Source organism: Prinia subflava, chromosome 8 (assembly GCF_021018805.1).
Source record: "Prinia subflava isolate CZ2003 ecotype Zambia chromosome 8, Cam_Psub_1.2, whole genome shotgun sequence".
In the NCBI taxonomy this organism is placed as follows: domain Eukaryota; kingdom Metazoa; phylum Chordata; class Aves; order Passeriformes; family Cisticolidae; genus Prinia; species Prinia subflava.
The window spans coordinates 3,537,003-3,554,728 of record NC_086254.1 but is presented as its reverse complement, the minus strand read 5'-3'; the positions used below and the strand labels follow the sequence as shown (position 1 = coordinate 3,554,728).

Below are 17,726 nucleotides of genomic sequence, written 5' to 3'. Positions count from 1 at the left end.
GGATCGTGGTCATGTTTATTTAGAAAAAAAAAAGACATCCACTGCAAATAGGTGACTTGGCTTTTCTGTAAATGATGCCTGTTCATGTATAGCTCATTGCCTTTTGAATTGGATACTTAGCTGTTTAAGCCAGGTATTTGGAATGAAGTAGATGTCTCAGTGTTAATCTGCTCTCAAATATCCTTTTTATTAGATTAGGCACAGCAAAGGCAGCCCAACAAACCCTGCACCCTGCACAGCGTGGGGCTGTGCACAATCAGGGCATTGTGTGCTGTGGAGCCTGCTCTGTGCATGGATGTATGGCTGGAGCAATGAATGGCTGCTGGAGGGATGAATCAAAGCTGTGTTCAGCACAGTGCAGCCCCAGCATTGTGCCCAGGTTTGCTTGGCAGTCATGAGGTGGTTGTCTTTACCTCTGCTGTAGTTCCTCTGAGCTCCTGGGGTGCTGCAGGTGGCCCCTGGACTCCCCCTCTTTCAGGTGGATGACTCAAAGAGATGGTGCACTTGTATTGATGTCGTGTTTCTGCTGAGGAAGGGGAAAAACTGTATACAAGGGAGAAAGCCTAGTGCTTGTCTGTCTGCTGGTACCATCCCAGTGATTCAAACTCCTGTTTTTCAGCACAGCTGGTCACACTGAAAACAGCCTCTCAGCATGCAGATAGGGAGATAACAAAGCATCCTCCTTCCTTCTTACATGTCAGGTGTTAAATTTTTGTACTTTTCCTCTCAAGAGTAGCTGCAGAGAGGGCATGTGGAAATATCTTCTGTGACTGCAGGCTGGCAGCTCTTGTAAAGAGCAATTGCTGTGAAGATTATCCCAACTCCTGCCAGAGGGAAGCAAAGTAAAATTAGAAAGTCAGAGAAAAGCTTGTGGTTGTACCAAAGAAATATTTCTGAGGTTCAGCAGGTAGAAATGGGACCTGGTTGTCTGTCAAAAGAGGAGGAGTGAGGAAGATCTTACTGCTGTGCTGTATTGCTACAGGACTGTCCTTTATGGGGAGATTCCATGGTGCCAGCAGAGCACTCGCTGCCTGAGCTTGCAGCTTCCAGTAACACAAATGCAGCAAATGAAGGATGCTTGAAGCCTGAGCTGGGGCAGTGTGGGCCTCTGCAGGGCTCAGAGTGCAGTGGGAGCACTGTGGGTGTGAGTGACACAGCTCCTCACCTGTCACACCAGGGAAATGCTGCACTGCACTCGAGCTGATCTGAGCTGACTGGGGTAACCAGATCACTGAGCACTCCGAGGATGTACCAGGGGTTACAGTGCTTGTTCCATAGCTGGGGCAAGGCTGTGCCCACAGGCAGCCTGTGCCAAAGCTGCAGTCACACTGCACTGTCTCCTGTCATTTAACTTTGCTTTCCCATGGATTGTTAGAGGTACAGTCAGTGTGCTTGTGCATGGCTGCTCAGGTTATCCCCTGAGTTATGCACACATGGCAACTTCTCCTGCATCTTGTTCCCAGTACTGGGAGCTGCTGGGATCCCCTAAGCTGGTTCCACTCTGATCAGAAAGCAGTAACTGCCCTCCAGACAAAGCCAGGCTCTTTTTTGGTACCTTCTATTCTACATTGGATTGGGACTGAGCTAATGCTATCATTTCTGAATGAATAAGTCAGGGGCCTTTCTGTGTGCACCTGCTTGAGCAATGTACTGCTTGGCTGCTCATCTCAGTTGGTGCTGTAGGAATGGTCCCTGAGCCCATCCAAGTGGGTTTTTTATGGGAATGATGCCTGAGCAAAATTCCAATACGTAAAAAGGCTGTGAAATTTCAAAACCCTGCTGCTCAATTGCTTCTTCTGGTGGGGGGAAAGCACGGTGCTTTGCTTGGCTGCTTTTTACAGTGTTTGGTGCTCAAGATAAATTTCTCCAGTTCAGAACAGCCCCAAGACTGTCGCTCTCTCTGTGCTAATGCCAGTGTTCTGCCTGGGAAATCGTTTATAAATGTCTTATTAAAGACCTGTGTCTGCCTCCTTTTCTGTCTTTTTGTCATTGGATCAGCTCTCTGAGAGCAGCTGTCTCCACTTCCATCACAGCAGCCCCCAAACCACACTTGTGCCTAACAGATTCCCAGAGCCGAGGAAACGGCCGACAACTGTGCACACGTGTGTGTGTGTGTGTGTGTGTGTGTGTGTGTGTGCTGGGGTCTGTGGGCATGGAGGGTTTAGGCTGAGCTCCTTCTCGAGCTTCTCCACGCTGCTTTGAAAAGAAAAGACTCCAAGAAATCAGCTCTGTGGTGGTTTTATAGAGAACTTGTGTGACTGCAGCTCTGCAGCCGAGGACGTGCGAGGCTCTCACAGGGAGCTGTGCGGGGAGGAAACTCCCGGTGCTGGGCAGGAGCCTTTCCTGTAAGTATCTCCCCCCTCCCCAGTTCTTTTTGCTCTCAGGGCCATCTCACAGGTTACCCTGAGCTGCTTTCTGATGCTCCTTTCTGCCCTTAAGTCTTTCATTACTTGCAGTGGTCTGTCCGAGGTAACCCAGTCTGGCAGTGGGGCTGGTGGGACAAAACTTAGTGAGTCTTTAGAGCGAAGGGCTTGCTTGAATGGAAAACTACATTTTCTGGTCAGAATGAGTTATGGTGAATAAAGTGAGAAATGCTTCTATGTGGAATATTCTCTAGTTGAAGTGATTTTATTTTTTATTTAAGGAAGAATGGGATGCTGTTATTTTGTAATATGCCCTGGGTTACTTTAACATACCAACCTGGAATTTATTAAATTCTAGTTTTGCAAATATGTCTGTATGTTATTTCTAGAGATGAGGGGTGGCACATGCTGAGGAGGCAGGTATGGGTGCTCCAATCTTTGTTAAACTTTCAAAGCTGTTAAAGCTGTGGGATTTTTGTTTTCATTATTTTTGGTGAAAACGGTGCTTCTCCAGAGGTGTGATATCCAGGCCCTGTTTTAAGGCTAAAAAATGTTAAATAGAGTATTGAAAAGTGGATGTTGAAAGAATATGGGTTTAAAAATAATAATTACATAACAATTAAGACTGCAATCTTGAGATGAATAGATCCATCCATATGCTGCAAGGTAATTATCCCTCAGTGAAAGAAACCTTGTGCATTTTCTACGAGTCACTCGCCTCCCTTGTGCCTTGTACTGCCAAAACCAATCTGCTTTGCATATTTCGTTGAATACTGTTGTTTCTTTGAAAAAAACTTTAAATCCTCACATATAAACATAGCTTTGCTGTTTGTTTCTTGTCAGAATTATACTGGATTTGATCTAGTATAGCTGCTAACCCCCCCAGCTTCTCCATCCCTCCCATCTCTAGCAGGCACCAAGAATGTCTCGCCTGTGGCAGAGCAGGTTTTGTACCAGTCAGCATCTTGAATGAGACCTTTATAAGAAAGCCTTTGTTTGGGATGTCTGCTTGAGGTTCACTGCCCTTCCCAGCTGCCTCTCTGGAGGCAAATATTTGTCTTAATGGGCATCTCCTTCCATTCAGTGCAAGACATCTTTGCAATGGTCCTTACTCGGTTTTGCTTCTCATTCATAATTCTCATTCTTATTGTCTTCCTTCTCATTGCAGTTTTATTTCTGGCTATGCCTCCTCTCCTCCAAGGAGCTAAGCATGGGGATGCTGAGGTTGTATCAGATCCTAATATCCACGCCACTGAGGTTATTCCTGGGAGCAGCAGGGGTAATAGATTTTCAGGGTGCCAGATGCAGAGCTTGCTTCTGTGCCAGATCACGGCCCCAACTTTTCAGCTTTGAACTTGCAGAGCTTTCAGTCGTTGTTTCCAAGTCAGCCATAAATCTCTGGGGCTCCTTCCTCCCACACTATGCTGCCAGACAGTTGGCTATTGTCTGCAAAGTATTGCTTTTTCTCCCAGGCACCTCTTCCCTCTCTGCTTCTGCCTCATCCTGCAGTTTGAAAGGGCTGTGATAAATCCTGCAGAAAGCTGCTACTTCATTGCTGTGCTCGATTATTTGAATTTCCATGTGGCAGTGGGCTTGCTTTCACTTGATTGCTAACAGCATCATGTTTATGTAATCCAGGTTGCTCTGAGAAGCTCAAATCCCCATGTGGGAACCCAGAAATTCCACGTGGCAGGGCCTCACCATCAGTGAATGCTGTGGAGGCAGCAGGCACCAGCCCTTCTCCCATGGGAGGTGCCTGTGTGGCTGCTGCTGATGCTGCCAAGGAAGAATCCCTGTGTCCCTGCACAGGGAGAGGTGGCAGCTCCTGGAGGTGCAGCAGGTTGTGCATCCTTCTCCCTTGCCTACTAAACTAGCTGCTGTGGGTGGTGGGGAGCAGGTGCTCTAGACTGTCCTCCTCTGAGGGGAAGCTCTGCTGAGCTCTGTTCTCCATCAGTGAATTCTGCAGTGTTATTCTTGGAGGTGAAATGGCATTGCAGACCCAGAGAAGTTTATAGTAACTACAGTGTAAACAGATGAGTAAAACTCACTCATGGAGACAACACCAGCTCACAGAGGAGCGTGGTGGGCTTTGGATGGGACAGTATCATGCACCACAGATGTTTGGTGCCCTGAGCAGGGATGGTGTCTGTCATCCCCACCTCATCATCTGAGCATTGCACCAGTGAGCCAGGCTGCTCTAAGGCCTCCAAGGCTCTTGCCTGGTCCCTGTGGCAGTAAAACCAGATATTATTCCTTTAGCTGGCACACCTGTGGCCAGCAGTAGGGTTTTCCAGCTGACAAAATCTTGGCTTCAAATGGGCATTACAGTGCCTTGGTCTCAGGACTGTCCTGAAGCTCTGCCCGGGCTGGGAGGAGCAGAGCTGGTACCAGAAGTTTTTTTGACCAGTCTGGTTGCAAGGCTGCACTTTGAGATGCTCACAGACTGCACAACTTGCTGCCCCACCACAGGTTAGTGGCTTCTGCAGCAGGGGCAGGAACATGAGGGTGAAGTGTCTTCAGATGAGAAGTTCACTGATTACCATGGAGAGGGAACACAGCCAGGAGTGGGTGGGCAGTTCTATGCTGCATGTCAGGCTTCTTGTGATGTGGTGATGTTTGAGGGTAAAAACCTCTGAAAACTAAAATAGAAAAGGAAAAAGGTCTCTTTAAGGGATGCTGTTAAGCTCTTCTGTAAATATAATGTTTGTGCTGATTTCTCCCTCCTTCCTGAGACAAGACACTACTCTGGAATCTCTCTCTCTCTCTTTTTTTTTTTTTTTTTTTGGTTGATTGTGTTTTTGGATATTTTGTTGGGGTTTTTGTTTGATTGGGTAGGGTTTTGTGTGTGTGTGGTTTTGTGTTGTTTTTTTTTGGTGTTGTTGGGGGGTTTTTGGTTGGGTTTTTTTTTTTTGGTTTTATTTTCTTTTTTGGTTTGTTGTTGTTTTCTTTCCTCTTTTTTTTAAATCTAGCGTGCCTCCATTTTATCAATTAACTGCTTGTCTCCTGATTCCCACGGCAACACAACAGGCTGTTGCATTTGGGAGTCCTTTGGCAGTTGTGGTGCCTGGCATGTGTCTTGGGAGCAGTCAGATGACAAAAGGGTTCTGCAGGGAGTAGGAAATGCATGGGCAGCACTCACTGTGCGCTGCTTCTCACACTAAACTGCTCCTCCCGTCCTCTCCCTCCTCCCCTTTAGATACAAGTTTCCTTTCCCTTTTGTTTCAGTTGCCTGGTGTTGACAAATGAACAACTGGAGTGCTGTGGGAGGTCAAAAGGTGTGGAGGGGAGTGAGGGGATGGATGGGTTCGGTGGATGTGAATTAAACACAGCACAGGGCTGAGCATGTTGGCAGGGATCCTGCAGAGAAAGCCATTCCTGCTGATGCTGCAGAGCAAGTGCTCTCCTCCTCTCACTTCAGTGTCCAGAGCTCTCTTGAGGGGGTTTTCTTGCTTCTGTACTGTACAAAGCTTCTGTTCACTCCTTCCTACAGCAGTTTCCAAGAGCTGGAAGAATCCATGCCCATTTTGCAGAAGCCCTTGTGCTTCAAGGGATTTTGGACACATGGCTTTCATTGACACGGTAACAAGAGCCCTGTGAACAGGCTGAAACTTCAGCTAAACTTTTAACCTCTCCAGCTCTTGGCTGGTAGGAATTTGGCTGCTGAAGCAGTGGTGCCCTGTCGGTGTGGGTCCCTAAAACTGATGGGATGAGTTTGCAGAAAGAGCTCCAAGCACTGGGTTTGCTGTAGTGGTGGTTAATGTGAAGGCCAAAGGGAAAGCAGAGATTTGGAGCTGGATAAGATGTGTGTTTAGTGGATGCTCTGTGTGGCATTGATTTACAAGTAGTTGTTCAGCCCTGGGAGCTGTGACCTACAGGAAGCCCATTTAATCCAGAAAGAATGAGCCAGCTAGTGAACACAACAGGATTGTAAAGCTGGAAAGCCTGGGTGGAAGGGTCCTGCTCACTGCTTGTTGTGTCCTGAAGCCTGGGCCCAGTGAGAGGAGGAAGGCGGTCGCTGCTGCCGAAGTCCTGAGCAGCAGGTGAGGTCTGTGCTGGACAGAGCAGCACGGGGAGATCCTCTGGGATCAGGCAGGAAGAACCTCCCTCATCGCTGGCTTCCAGGTGAGCTGCTGAGTCAGAGGCCTTGGAGTGACATTCAGAGAGTTCCTGTGGTTTCTTGATTGGCATCAGCAGGTACTGGCAGGGCTGGAGTAGAAAATACCCAGTTTGTTCTGTTGGGTGTGATTCTCTTGTGTAGCTCTTCTCAGTTTCATACCTGAGATCTGTACCCTTGTTTTGCTGTTTCTTGGATCTTTTTTTCTTAGTGAGTTTTTTGGAACTTGTTGACATTTATCTGGGGAGTCTGACTAGAACAAGAAGGCTTTTCTTCTTCAAAACAGCAAATGTAAGTGACAGAGACCAATAGACAACTCCTTAGGTGCCTGTGGGCTGGAAAAGTTCAGGAATCTTTCATGGCAATCCTCTTGGGTGAGTTTCCTTTCAGCTGTAAGAGTGGCAGAGTGTCACAGTGGACATGGAAAGAATCACATGAGGACACGCTGGTGAGCAAAGCAGGAAAAAAGGGGCGAGTTTATTTACAAAACTCAGTTATATACATTTCTTATGGTGCTCGTGGATTGGAGGATGGAATTCTACCTCTCAATCCACATTGGTTAAGCTAACTGTTAATTACTTTTTTCCTCCCACCTAGAAATATGTAAACAATGAAAGACAGTTAGCAAAACATGGCCAGTGTTTATAGTAGAAAGTGTGATAAGGTGAAATTTCTGACTCTAATATGAAGAACATTACAGAAGGCTTAGAAAAGTCTTCAAAACCAGGGTGACAGCAGAGTGGCAATGCCAGTGTCAGGTCTCTGAGGGCAGTGCCATCAGCTGCTCTCACCTTTGGGCTATCCTAAGGTACTTGTGGCTTTGAAATCAAGTTACTCATTGCTACCATTTGCCTTCTGAGAGGCTGGTGACCAGATACCTACCTGGGAGGATCAGAGCTAAGTGTGCTTGGACTACTCTGGATGCTGTCTGACCATGGGTTAGTAAAAGCCAAGAGAAATGAGTTCAACTTGATCGTGGTTACTCTTGGCTTCTCTGAAAACCTGCTGCACAAAAGCCCATCAGCTGCTCTGTGGTTATTATTTCATATGTGGGTAATGAAAGCCATGTAAAACACAAGTTTCTACATTGTGGCCATAATACAGTGAACCTTCAGGCAGTTCCTTATTTACATCCTGTACTTTTGAATAATTCACCTCATGCTCAAGAATAATGATGCTTCTGCCTGCCCTGCTCAGGAGCCTGGAATGAGATTGTTTCCCTGAGATGTAATTACTGTAGTTCAGCATGCCTGCCTATCAGGCAGGCACCTAAAATGAACAAGAGTGTGTAAAGTTCCACTAAAATTTTGGCTTTTGGGGGAAGACAGTGTTACACCAGGAATCCAATGAAGTGTTCTTTATTTTTTTTTCTGGTCCAAGTCAGTTTTGAAGGTGTTTGCTCTTGCAGTGAAATACGGTGATTCTAAAGGCAATTTTAAATCCTGCTGCATTGTTTGTTCAGCCCTGGGCAGCCTTCCTGCCTTTCTTTGCTTGAGCTTTGCTGCTGAAGGGTTTGCTTATCCCAGCCACATTGCAGAGGTGCTTGTGAGAGTTAGTGTGACCTGTATCTTGACCATTAACTAACACCCAAAATCAAGAACTATGCTCAAACTCAGGCTCCAGTACAACTATAAAACCAGTTTGATCTCTTCTCAATATAGTAGCAGAGTCCCCCAAATGTGATGTGCTTATAGTTCCCTGCACTTGGTTGAGTTTGGCTGTCCTTGACACGGTGCATATGTGTGCACAAACATGTCATGGCATGATCTTTGTGTGTTAGGGTGCTCTGCCAAGCATGAAACCAGGCTGTAGGTTGTGTTTTTAATTTAAATTATTCTCCTACCTATCACAGACCTTGTTGGTGATAAACCCCTGTAGCCAGCTTCGGTTATTTAACCTAGAGTCATTTTAAAATGTAACTTCCTAATCTGTCTGCTTCACTGTCTTGTGCTATTGAGCATTGAAATGACAATAGTGGCATTATTTTCTGCCTGTGATTGTTTTTATAGTTCAGATGGATAGAGCCCTGTTTCCTTCACACTTCTTTTTATTTAAAGTCTTTTGTAAAGATCAAAAGCTCTAAGAATCCTTATTGTCTCTGGGTTTTAATTTTTTAAGGTGAAACTGTTTCTTGGATGTAATGCTATCTGTCTGATGGAGCTCATCTTGATGTACTGTCCTGCAAAATTGAGAGTGACACTAGTTTGAATGCCAGAAATTGCCCCAAAGCCCCCAAAACTTCTTGATGAACACATGAGGTTGAGGAAACTTCCAAGGCAGGGTCCAGAAGCCAGGAGAAGTTTCTTCCTGGGAGCTGACTGAGCTCTGCTGGGAGCTCCATGGTCTCTGTTACCACCACCACTTTCAGCTGGGGACAGTGTTGACACATCTGGGGACAGTATTTGCTGTCCTTCCTGTGCCCATCATGGGATTTTGTTGAACATTCCCTGTGTGTTATGTTGTGCATGTCCCCTTTGGCTGATTTCTCAAGAGTTCCAGCTCCAGCCCACTGAGCCCAGTGAGCTGGCTGGAGATACTTCTGTTCACGAGAGGAGTTGGTACAAACACACCTGAATTGCTGCTCTCTTCTTGTTCAGAGAAGGTTCAGACCAGGCAGAGGTACTGCTTCCAGGGGCCCCAAACTGGTGACTGTAGAAATTTGTCAAGTTTTGACTCTTGAGTCTAACAAGAACCAAAGTGTCAAGACTGATCCCTCATAATACACATGACTTAGCAGAAACTAAGTTCTTCATGCTATTGCCCTGGTTCTCTTTTCTTTCCTCTTTGCTAGACCTCTAATAAAGCTTTGAAGTATCTTGCTTTGAGAGCCTTTGTGTTTTTCACTCTTTCTAGGAGCTGAGCCTGATCTGTCAGGCCCATTACTTGTGAAAGGGCTGTAGAAGTGTTGTGGACTGAGCCACAGTGATGGCTGAGCCTGAACAAGTTTCACAGTTCATTACACATAAGCATTCAAGTTTGACTTGTCTCTGCAGCTGCTCAGGGTGTCCTCTGTCAGCCTTCTCTGGTAGCAAATAAAAACTTTTTTCCTGGATTTGCTTTAGATTTTTCTGGTTGCTGGCACCCAGAAACTTCAGCAGAAAGTTTGGCTAAAGAGTGCAGGGAACTTCCATTGAGAACAGGATTTGTGCACAGGACCAAGTCTACAAACACCCCCTACACCAGCTGTGTGGGAGAGCCACACCTGAGACCTCAGGGCTCATGAGAGCTGAGGATGCCTGAAGGTCCATGGTGTGTGACTTGCTGGATCTTATTTTGCAAGCTTATTCCTCAGTTTCTGTTGTGGTTTCTTTTAGGGCTTTACTCAACCTCCCCCTTTAACCCTCAGAGAGTTTTAATGAAGTCCACATGTCATTTGTTGCCTGGGGCCCAGGCTGAAAGCCCAAAGTTTGTGATAGGGCAGTTTGACAATGGGTTCAGCAAGAGTTGGGTCACTGCTGACTCATTTGCTGGGTTGACTCTGTTCCCATTCAGGCACCTGTCACCTGTTTAAGGGTCCCCTTTTGTATTATGGAGAGTTTGGCTGATCAAGACTCAACTGAGAGAGTGTGAGCAGAACAGTGAATACCAGCATCACCTGCAGTTCTCCTTCCCCAGGCAGCAGAGAATTGCTGGAAGGCTGATGCTGGGAAAAGGGCACTCTTTATTGCCAGTTACACTGAGTTCCATGCACTCTCTGTGGCCCTGGAAGGCTGTGCATGAAGGTCTGTAGATACTTCTGTTTATATTGAATGTACCCCAGGTGTCTGCCTGCTGCTGCATTTGCTCCAGCAAAGGGCACAATGGGGCATTTGTGGAGGCTGATGTGTCCACAAGGAGCTGTTAGTGCCATTGGTGGGACACTCAGTGGGGTTCTCATACTGCCAGATGCTAAAACATCAGTGCCTCACGTATTTTATATATATATATCTATATTTTGATTTAATTTTGGGGGTGAAAGGATGACTTTGGCTTCTTTCTGCAAAGCAGCAGTTCATTGGGCTCTCTTTGGTGCTTAAGCATTTACCACCACTCCTTTGCTTCTGAGCATCTCCACACCAATACAGCCCCTCTGGGGCTTTGAGGGGGATGAGGTGTTATAAAGGGGATGAAGACATGGGGTCATTTCTTTATGTTCTGTGTGAGACCTGCAGAAACTGGGCAGCAGTTGGAGATTCTGTGCAATTGCTTTCCATCTGAGGAAGGTGTGTAAGTAAGAGCTCACTCAGGTTTGATCCTCACAGGGCGTAACCTGCAATCTAACTTGTTGTCTCAGATGTTTCCTTTCTGTAAATGCCTGTTCTTGGCGTTTATGCCTTCCTTCTAAGGTTTCTCCTTACACCAAACCCTCTTTTTCCTTGATCCACAGGCTCACCTTTACACAAGCAGGGCACCACGTCCGCCAGCAGCGCCGAGAAGTCGGGCTCGAAGGTTGCCGAGGTGGGCGATGACTTCCTGGGAGACTTCGTGGTGGGCGAGCGCGTGTGGGTGAACGGAGTGAAGCCAGGAGTGATCCAGTACCTCGGGGAGACGCAGTTTGCCCCGGGCCAGTGGGCAGGGGTTGTGCTGGATGACCCTGTGGGTAAGAATGACGGCTCTGTTGGAGGGGTGCGCTACTTCGAGTGCCAGCCGCTGCAGGGGATTTTCACGCGGCCGTCCAAGCTGACGCGGCAGCCGGTGGCCGAGGGCTCGGGGAGCGACGCGCCCTCCGTGGACTCGCTGACAGCCCAGAACTTGTCCCTGCACTCGGGGACAGCCACGCCACCGCTGTCCAGCCGCGTGATCCCGCTGCGGGAGAGCGTCCTCAACAGCGCCATGAAAACAGGCAACGAGTCCGGGTCGAACCTGTCGGACAGCGGGTCCGTCAAGAAGGGGGAGAAGGACTTGCGCCTTGGAGACCGCGTGCTGGTGAGTTGGGTGTGTCCCCCTGGAATGGCCAAGGACAAGGATTTGTCCCCCTGATGAGGGTTCCTGGACAGCTTCAGGGCAAGACAAAAGGAGGACAGGGTGAGGTGTGGGATGAAGCGTGGTTTCGGGAGATGCCTAGCTGTGGGGGAAGATGAACCAGGAAAGCCTTATAAATCTGATTGCTTGGCAAAAGATTTTGAGGGTATGAAACCTATGAGTGAAATAGAAATGAAAGCAAACTTTGAGATGTAGGATGCCAAGCCGTTAGTTGCTGTACAACAGCAAAATAATGGTTTGGCCAGCTGAAGGAGAATCCCTCTGGATTGAACAATACCCTCAGCAAATTAACCTCTGCCAAAGGTCCAGAGGTCGGAGGGACCCTGCCAGTGTGGCAGGGAGGACAAAAAGGATCTGGAAAGTAGCTTTTAGGGTTTAAAATGTAACACAGTACGTTAATGTAGTGATTCTTATAGGCTGTATGTAACTTCTGTAGGATTTGTATCTTGTACTGGTTGGATGGTGTAAATTGGAATATTCAGCACAGAAAGAGATATAATGTATGGTAACAGGAACTGAGCTCTCTTGGGCACGCTTCTAGCTGTGGCTGGCAGCTTTAGGCAGAGCTCTTGTACTCAGGACCCTGTGCAATAAACTGCATGTTTCAAGAGCTGCCCAGACTCCAGAGATCTCTCGTGACTGTCCCTGACTCTCCTACACCTAGCCAAATAGGCATCAAACATTTCACTGTTATTTGGGGTGCTGCATCTTCTCAAATAACATGGCATGTCTCTCTTTCACATTGGTGCAGAACATGTTCCAAAGTGCTTCCTGTATTGGACAAGTCCAGAACTGTAGAAAGACTTCAGAGAGAGAACAACTGAAATAGGAGGGAAATAGAAGCAAAATCTTTTGTTATGTTCTAATCTGGTGATACTCGGTAACAAAGTGTATTGTTTGGGCTGTCATGGAATTTGCAGCAGTGTCTTGTAGGGTGTGGCTGTACATAGTCTGAAAGGACTTGCAAGAATCTCTCCTGCTGGTCACTCTTTCTGGTGGTTCAGTTTCGTTATGTCAGATGTGACACAAACTCCTTTCCTGTACAGAAAGGAACTTCTAGTAATCTTTAGAAGATGGCAGGACTTTGGAAGAGATCACTGTTGTGATGGATGAGTTCTCCACATCTGATTTCTGTTGTTATTTTGATTATTTGGAATAAACTACCTGATGACTAGGCCAAAATGCCACACTTGTACTAGGAATGCGTACTAGAAGTTTGCCACCTAGTTTGTCATCATTTGTGTCCTAGCAAAGGAGATGGAGAAGGCAAAGAATGATATCAAAGACAGGAGGAGTTCTGTCCTGCAGCTCTGTAAGAGAGTTGAGTTTTGTTAGTGTGTGTGAACCTCCATTTGGAGGTTGCTTCCCAAATTTGCCCCAAACAAATACACAGTGTGATATCAAATATTGGAAAGCCAAGCATTTGAGCACAGATCTGTTGTGACTGTATCCCCAGTGGTATCTCTGGATCTGAAAGGTAAAACTGACTCTGACCAACAGCCAGGACAGGTTGCAGAGGGCTCAGTCTTTGCACATCCTGGAAAATCTGAATCCCATTTAAAGTTCCCCATGCAGTGTTGCACCTGGCTGCAGCAGCAGCAGTGGTTGTGGGGAGGGCAGACAGACTGGACATGTGAATCAGGAGTGTGTGCAGGCACTGTTAGACCAGTCTCAAATGTCCTTTTGGGACTAGTGTTGGGTTGCCCAGGAGTTTTTATTTTTGTTACATAAAATATAAACAGTGTAAAGTTGGTTATTTTCAGAGGAAGGAAAATGAAGATTGCCTCTGCTTGTGCTCACTGGATGATGCTTAGTAAACCTAGTGTGCATATGCAGGTTTGTAGAGTTGAGAGAGTTTTATTTTCTCAGATTTTCCCCAGAATGTGCAGAGGAGCTGACACTTGCTCGAGGCTCTGTGAGTTTCCTGATTTCAGTAGAGTCAGCCTCTCATCCCAGCTGGCAGCAAAGCTGCTGCTGTCCCTGCAGTCCCGGGACAGGGTGGGCAGGGAGAGGTGGCAGCACTGTTCCCTGTTTGCACGAGCACTGGTGCTTCGTGTTGGTTACAGCAGCCACACATGGGGAAAAATGAACCTGAGCATCTGGACTCTGCTCGTGAGTTTATTTGCTCCCATTTTCTCCTTCACCTCTTGCAGGGAATGGGGGGAGTGTTCAGGTGAGACCTTGGGTTTTAGAGGCAGCAGTCATGGAAGGCAAACTGCAAAATACAAAATCTATGCTAGACCTGCCTCTGTTCCTCCTGAACCAGGCAAGCAATGGAATGATGTTCTCCAGACTTGTTTCACCCCTTTCTTCTCCTGACCATAAGTTCTCTGAGCCAGGACCTGTTCCCTGAACACTCTGCTCACCTCAGTGGGGCCTGCACAGAGAGAATTTTGGCATAGCCACAGAATATAACCTGGGAGCATCTCTGCCCTGGGCTTCTGTTGAGTTGTGTTTTGGGAATGGTTTGGGGTTTTGATTTGTTTTTAATGAGGGTGCATCCTTAAAAGCCTGCCCTCCCTGCCTGCTAATTTATCCACCTCAGATATTACTGGGTAAAGTTTGTGCTATGACTTGTTAGTGTAATAAAGAGTCCAAAACAGTGAGCCTGGAATAAGCTCAGTCTCTCACTGGTTCTAGCAGGAATGCTCAGCAGAAACATCAGGAATTGTTTGCACACAGCCACAGAGATCTAGGAAAAGAGCAGATAATAACAAGAAGAAATAATTTGCTGTTATGGTTCATTCACATCTGCTTGGCTTGGCTGCTTTTATTTTACTTATGGGAGGTGTCAGTTAATCATGACGGGTATTGGAATATATAAACAATAATTCTGCATTAACCTGAGTTGCCTCAAATTCCATGAGCAAATCTTTGTTCATCCTCTATGGATTGGTACAGTTTTAGTTGTTGTTATTACTCTTAGTGTTTCCTTTTCTGAAAGAGTATATTTTTATTTGAGAGTGGCTTTTAGATGTATGGGATCCACCAAAGGCTTTTCAAAGGAGGGAGGATGTGTTTTTAGTGATTGTTTGTGATGGAGCACGAGGTTGCAGGGAACCCTTCCAGGCTGGCCAGATGGACACCTGGCTCTCTGCACTCTGGCCATTTCCTGATGCTGCCTTTCTTTAACTTCATTAAAGTCCATTATAGCTTGAAGACATTTTTGCTTTTCAGTTACTTTGTTCCAAGACCCTCTCTGACTCTCCAGCAGTTGCAGAAAGTGACTTTGAGCTTTCCATTAGAAGCTTTCCATTAGAAGAGTTAGATAATATTTGCCTTTGGCACTCAGACTCTTTCCCAGAGATGTAAAAATTGCATTAAAGAGATGAAAAATCCACCCTAATTTTGTAGAACTCATATCTTGAAGTCTGACAAATAAATGTGAGACAATTAACCTTTGCTTTAGTGATAGTGGAGCTTCCCAAAATGGGATAATTGCTGAAGTTCTGTTAATGTGAGGCTGGCTTATTGCCTTTCTGCAGGGAAAGAAGGGATGGAAACAGAGCAGTGGAGCATTTTCTGCCTGGGAGGAATTTCTGCTTGGTTTTTTGCCTAAGAAAATGTATTTTGCATTCTTTGTGGAGAGGCCTTCTTAGCTGCTGAAATCATTCCACCTTAGATGCCATTGCTTTCTGAAGAAGTGGGGCAAGTAGGTGGTTTTATTATACATCAGCCTAAATAAAAGATAATTTAAACTAAAAACATTCCTCTTATAATAGGTATTCTGCCCTTCAGCCATGCTTGTATTTCCTAACTGGAATTGTGCACTTCAGCCCTGAAATGGAGTAATAAGTAAGACTGTTTTTAAGGGGCAGGTCATATCCCAGTGGCTGGTTCAGTTGCCAAGGGCTGTTGCCCCAGATACCTTTGGGATGGATTCCAGGTTTGTGATTTTGCTGGAACCTGCAGTTCTGCACAGGCGGCACAAGTGCTGGAGCAGCAGCACTGGCAGGGAGGGACAGTGAAGCAGCACTTCAGGTGATGCTGGCCAGGACTGTGAGGAGCCTGCCTGGGCTGCTGGAAATGGATGCTGGCCTTCCCCTGAGCGTGTGGCTTTCATCATCCTGTCTGCCTGCTGCAAACTGCTTTTGCCTGCAGCGTGTAGCAGCCCCTGGCTCCTGGCAGATGACAGAAAGCACTCATGAATAAATGAACCAAGTTCTTTCTTCAGCATCCCCCCACGTGTCCCTGCCACAGCCCTGCTCGGCCAGCCCGGAGCTGCAGAAAGTATTGAACCTCCTGAGTGAGAAATAATTTCCTGAGAAGCTCCCTGGACAGGAGAATTGCAGCCTAAGCCCTTCTCTGTGGGCAGAGACAGCTCCCTGCTCTGCTGCCACCAAGTCCCTGAGCTATTTCAGTGCCTGAGACTGAAGCCTTGCTGCTGGAAAGGCGTGCAAGGTATCACGAAGGAAGGATTCCTGCCCTTTATTTATTTATTATTTTCTGGTTAACCATTAGAGCTCTCCCAGTTTGTGGAGTCCTAGAGGTGCAGCAATATTCCTGCATGGCCTTTTCCAGACAAACAATCACCAGGCATCTTCCCTTACTGCCAACCAGGCAGAAAAGAAGGATCCCATTCTGTACTTCTGTCAAGGCAGGATTCTTAGTGTTCCTCTGCCTGCTTAGAGCTCCATCACAAGACCAGCAATTGCTGTGTCATGACTGGAGAGTGTAGCAGAATGGCAGTGTGGGAACAATGGGTCTCTGTCCCTTTGGAAGTTTGTGACAGGCAATGGGAAGTGCAGTGTTCCAGCTGTTTGCAGGATTCAAGAGACAAGAAAACATCTAGGACTCCTGGCTGGAGCTGCTTCCTCTCTGTAAGAGATTGCTGCTGGAAAGGGGCTTTTTACAGGAGTGTGTAGTGTCAGGGTGAGGGGGAATGGCTTCAAACTGACAGAGTAGGCTTAGATTCAATATTAGGAAATATTGTTCCCTGTGAGGGTGGTGAGGCCCTGGCACAGGGTGCCCAGAGGAGCTGTGGCTGCCCCATCCCTGGAAGTGTTCAGGGCAAGGTTGGATGGGGCTTGGAGCACCCTGGTGTAGTGAAAAGTGTCCTTGTCTATGGCAGGGGATGGAACAAGATTAATTTTAAGATCCCTTCTAACCTAAACCATCCTGTTTCTGTGCAGTGAAACAAAGAGGGAAATAAATAGCCCAAAGTAACTGCCCTGCCCTGCTGCCACATTAACCCTTAGAGGCTCTTCATGCACACCCTCCTGACCATTCCTTTGGGCTGAGACACTGCCTGTGCCTTGTCTGTGGGTAAATAGGAGTTGTGAGAGGACTGTGGTGGAGCAAACTGTGTCATTAACGTGGGCAGGCCTGGTATCAGAGACAGCCCCAGGAGGGGATGCTGTAATTCCAGGCTTTCCTCCTCCACCACCTCCCTAGGATATTATTTTCTCACTGGTGCCTGATGGATAAATGCACAGAAATGCCTTGCATCAGCAGTGCTGTCAGACTCATTGCTGTGCAATGCTGACTTGTGCTGTGGGGATGGGTAGGCACAAAGATAAGTGGTGGGATGAAAAGAAACTATAAAAATTCCTGTGGCTTCACATACTGAGGGCTGGCCTGTAATTGCTGCCTGTCTTTCTCCCCTTACCCTAAAAGCCAGTTCTGGCATTCTCAGATGAACATGGTATTTATCTGATCAGATAAAGCTGCTGATGGCACATGGGGGTAAGTTGTATTTACAGATAAACCTGACCACAAGCCAGTTCTCCACCTTTCACCAGCTGCTGAGCACTGGCCCTGGCTGTAGCTGGGACACAGCCCCACTAAGTGATGGCCACATCTCCCATAGGTGCACACATTTACCCCCTTGCATTTACAGGACATTATTCAGGTGATCTGTAGTAGCTGGACCCACAGCCTGTGCCAAAAGCACCCTCTGTAAATCAAGTGTTATTGTGCAGTGATTTTCAATGCTTGGAAGAGCTGAACTGTGTGTGATGGGAAAACACAGCTCCTGCCTCTCTCAGCTTGGTGGAAATAAGATCCTTTAGTGGGTGGATGAGTATGGGGAGGGGGAAATAAACCCAGCCATTTATCCCAAGGGAAAGGATGGTCGCTCCAGTTTACAGCTGGATAGAGCCTGCAGGTACAGCTCAAACCAGAACAAGCTGCAGTTGTCCAGTAAAGGTGATTACCCAGTTCTTGTTGGCATCATCCAGTAGCAGAGTGGAATAAGCTGCACACAAAAAGTGCTTGAAGGTCCTCAGAGTGTGAAGCAAGTGTCCTGTGTGTGCTCTTTTCCCCCTTCTCCTCCCCTCCTCTCTCCA

General features: G+C 46.9%; 1 protein-coding gene across 2 annotated transcripts in view; it reads left to right on the top strand.

The window, feature by feature from the left end:
• Window positions 1–17,726, top strand: part of CLIP2 (CAP-Gly domain containing linker protein 2) — a 78,337-nt gene that overhangs the window by 25,730 nt on the left and 34,881 nt on the right. For both annotated transcript variants that reach the window (XM_063402405.1, XM_063402403.1), the window contains exon 3: window positions 10,844–11,382. In XM_063402405.1, coding sequence (XP_063258475.1) covers window positions 10,844–11,382 — 539 coding nt within the window. The remainder of the gene's footprint in view (window positions 1–10,843; window positions 11,383–17,726) is intronic.